The 2,500-nt window shown below is 57.5% G+C and overlaps 1 protein-coding gene across 1 annotated transcript in view; it reads right to left on the reverse strand.

Annotated features, from left to right (window-relative positions):
• The window catches only part of grk6 (G protein-coupled receptor kinase 6), a 12,378-nt gene that overhangs the window by 1,012 nt on the left and 8,866 nt on the right, over positions 1–2,500 (reverse strand). Inside the window, exons 9-16 of the mRNA XM_068330748.1 lie at positions 2,312–2,500; positions 2,194–2,231; positions 1,555–1,644; positions 1,284–1,492; positions 1,079–1,216; positions 441–578; positions 236–370; positions 1–37 (exon numbers count right to left, since the gene is read on the reverse strand). The exon at positions 1–37 is cut by the window's left edge and continues 1,012 nt beyond it; the exon at positions 2,312–2,500 is cut by the window's right edge and continues 2 nt beyond it. Coding sequence (XP_068186849.1) covers positions 1–37; positions 236–370; positions 441–578; positions 1,079–1,216; positions 1,284–1,492; positions 1,555–1,644; positions 2,194–2,231; positions 2,312–2,500 — 974 coding nt within the window. The remainder of the gene's footprint in view (positions 38–235; positions 371–440; positions 579–1,078; positions 1,217–1,283; positions 1,493–1,554; positions 1,645–2,193; positions 2,232–2,311) is intronic.

Genomic DNA, 2,500 nt, shown 5'->3' on the forward strand with positions numbered 1-2,500 from the left:
CCGTCTCGTCGCTGTCGCTGCAGTTACCACAGCAGTCCTGCAGAGGGAGGCAGAGACAGTCGTCAGAACAACCAGACAGGAAGAAGACCAGAAGGTGTGTGACCTTTGACCTCATTCTGTGTTCACTGTGTCACATGACGAGTGTCACTCGGCTTTGATGTCACTGCTGTTCTAACATGTGGAGACATTCTGATCATCATCGTCATGGTGACACTGATGTGGGCGGGACATCTACCTGTCGGCCAAACAGCCGCTGCAGCAGTCCTTGTTTGGGCGCGGGGGCGGGCTCTCCTCTCCAGTCCAGGTCGGGGGGGACGGTCCCATCCTGGTGGAAGACGTTGAGCTCGGAGAAGCAGCCGGTCTGGATCATCTGTGGGACAGAACACAATCCAGCAGCGCCCACAACCACAGCCGGCGTGTGATTGGAGCGCGTCCCGCACCTCGTCCTGCCAGGGGATGGGGACGCTGCCCGTCGACACCTTGCTGTGGAACGACTCGTCCTCGGGTTCGAGCTCCACCCCTTTGACGGTGGAGAACTGCTCGATGTCCAGCACGTCCTTACAGTAGATGGCCTGGGGCTGGAACCCAACGCAGCGCAACGTTAGCCACAAGTGCCGCCCGGGGGCGTCGACCCCAGCCAGACACCGGGTCCCCCGGACCAACACCCACCAGCATAGACAGGTTTACGTCACACTCTCATCGTTTGTTTACGTCACGTCGTTTGTTTTCGTTAACGTCACGTCGTTTGTTTTGGGTTCTACTCGTTTGTTTACGTCACGTCGTTTGTTTTGGTTCTAATTGTTTGTTTACGTCACGTCGTTTGTTTTGGTTCTAATTGTTTGTTAACGTCACGTCGTTTGTTTTGGTTCTAATTGTTTGTTTACGTCACGTCGTTTGTTTTGGTTCTAATTGTTTGTTAACGTCACGTCATTTGTTTTGGTTCTAATTGTTTGTTTACGTCACGTCGTTTGTTTTGGTTCTAATTGTTTGTTTATGTCAGATCGTCGGTTGTGGGTTCGAACATAATTTCGGTTTCAGCTCCTTGTGGGTGGAGCCTCTGAGCGGCGCTCCCACTCACGTCGGGAACGAACGGCGGCGGCAGCATCCCCGCCTCCAGGCGTCTGAAGTTGATGGAGCGGAAAAGGACATGACCCTTGACCTCTGAGGCCCCACCCCCCAGGCAGCCCAGCCTGTCTGTGGGATCTTTGGCCAGGAGCTGGAACAGAGGAGACGGGTCAGACGGCCGTTTCCACGGTAATGGCTGCAGGCGGGGCCACACCCACCCTCCTGCAGAGCGCCCGGGCGTCGGGCGAGAAGCGGCTGGAGTACTCCTCCTCCGCCTCCGTCACCAGCTGCTCCACCTCCTCCCTGCGGATCTTCTTGCGGCGCTGCTGGAAGGGCGACGCCCCCTGGATCATCTCGTACAGCAGGACGCCCAGCGCCCACCAGTCCGGCCCGAAGGCGTAGCGCTGGTTCCTCACCACCTCCGGAGCTGAGGACACACGCGTTAGACGGGTCCCCGGCCCCACGCGCTCCGCCTGGGGGGCTACTCACACATGTATCCCACCGTCCCCACCCGGCCCTTGATGGTCTGACCCTCAGGAACGTGGACCGCCAGCCCCAGGTCTGAGATCCTGATGTGACCTGGAGAAGAACAAGTCAGACGTTCTCCAGCCGTTTCTGTCCTGTTCTCTGGCGCTTCAGCTGTAGAGTGTGTGCAGTTTGGTAACGGTGAAGAACCTGAGACCTACTGACACCTTCAGAAACCTGCTGAGACATTCAGAGTCCTTCTGACACCTTCAGAAACCTACTGAGACCTTGTGAGGCCTTCAGAGACCTTGTGAGACCTTCAGAGACCTTGTGAGACCTTCAGAGACCTTGTGAGACCTTCAGAGACCTTGTGAGACCTTCAGAGACCTTGTGAGACCTTCAGAGACCTTGTGAGACCTTCAGAGACCTTGTGAGACCTTCAGAGACCTTGTGAGACCTTCAGAGACCTTGTGAGACCCAGCTGTTTCCAGAGGAGCCCAGAACCTTCTGTGAGGTCTGAGGGTGAAGGTTCTCTCAGTGAATCTGTACTGAACCTTTGACTTTTTTCCAACCAGGTTCTATGACCAGAAGGTCTGAACAGCTAGCGGATGTTAGCATGCTGGCTAACATCAAAGGTGTGGTCGGCTCCTCCCACCCACTCACCGTGGTCGTCCAGCAGGATGTTCTCCGGCTTCAGGTCCCTGTGGGGGCAGAAAGCAGCCAATGAGGGCGGAGCACAGGTCACGTGACCGGCAGCTCCCGGCTGGGGGGCGGGGCCGACCTGTAAACGATGCGTTCCCGGTGCAGGTCCTCCAGCCCGCAGCAGATCTCGGCGGCGTAGAAGACGGCCCGGGTCTCCTGGAAGCCGGCCTCGCCCATGTGGTAGATGTGGAACTTCAGGTCTCCCCCGTTCATCAGGGTCAGGACTAGGCACAGGGCGTCCCGGGTCTCGTAGGCGTAGGCCAGGCTC

Source organism: Antennarius striatus, chromosome 13 (assembly GCF_040054535.1).
Source record: "Antennarius striatus isolate MH-2024 chromosome 13, ASM4005453v1, whole genome shotgun sequence".
Taxonomy (NCBI): Eukaryota; Metazoa; Chordata; class Actinopteri; order Lophiiformes; family Antennariidae; genus Antennarius; species Antennarius striatus.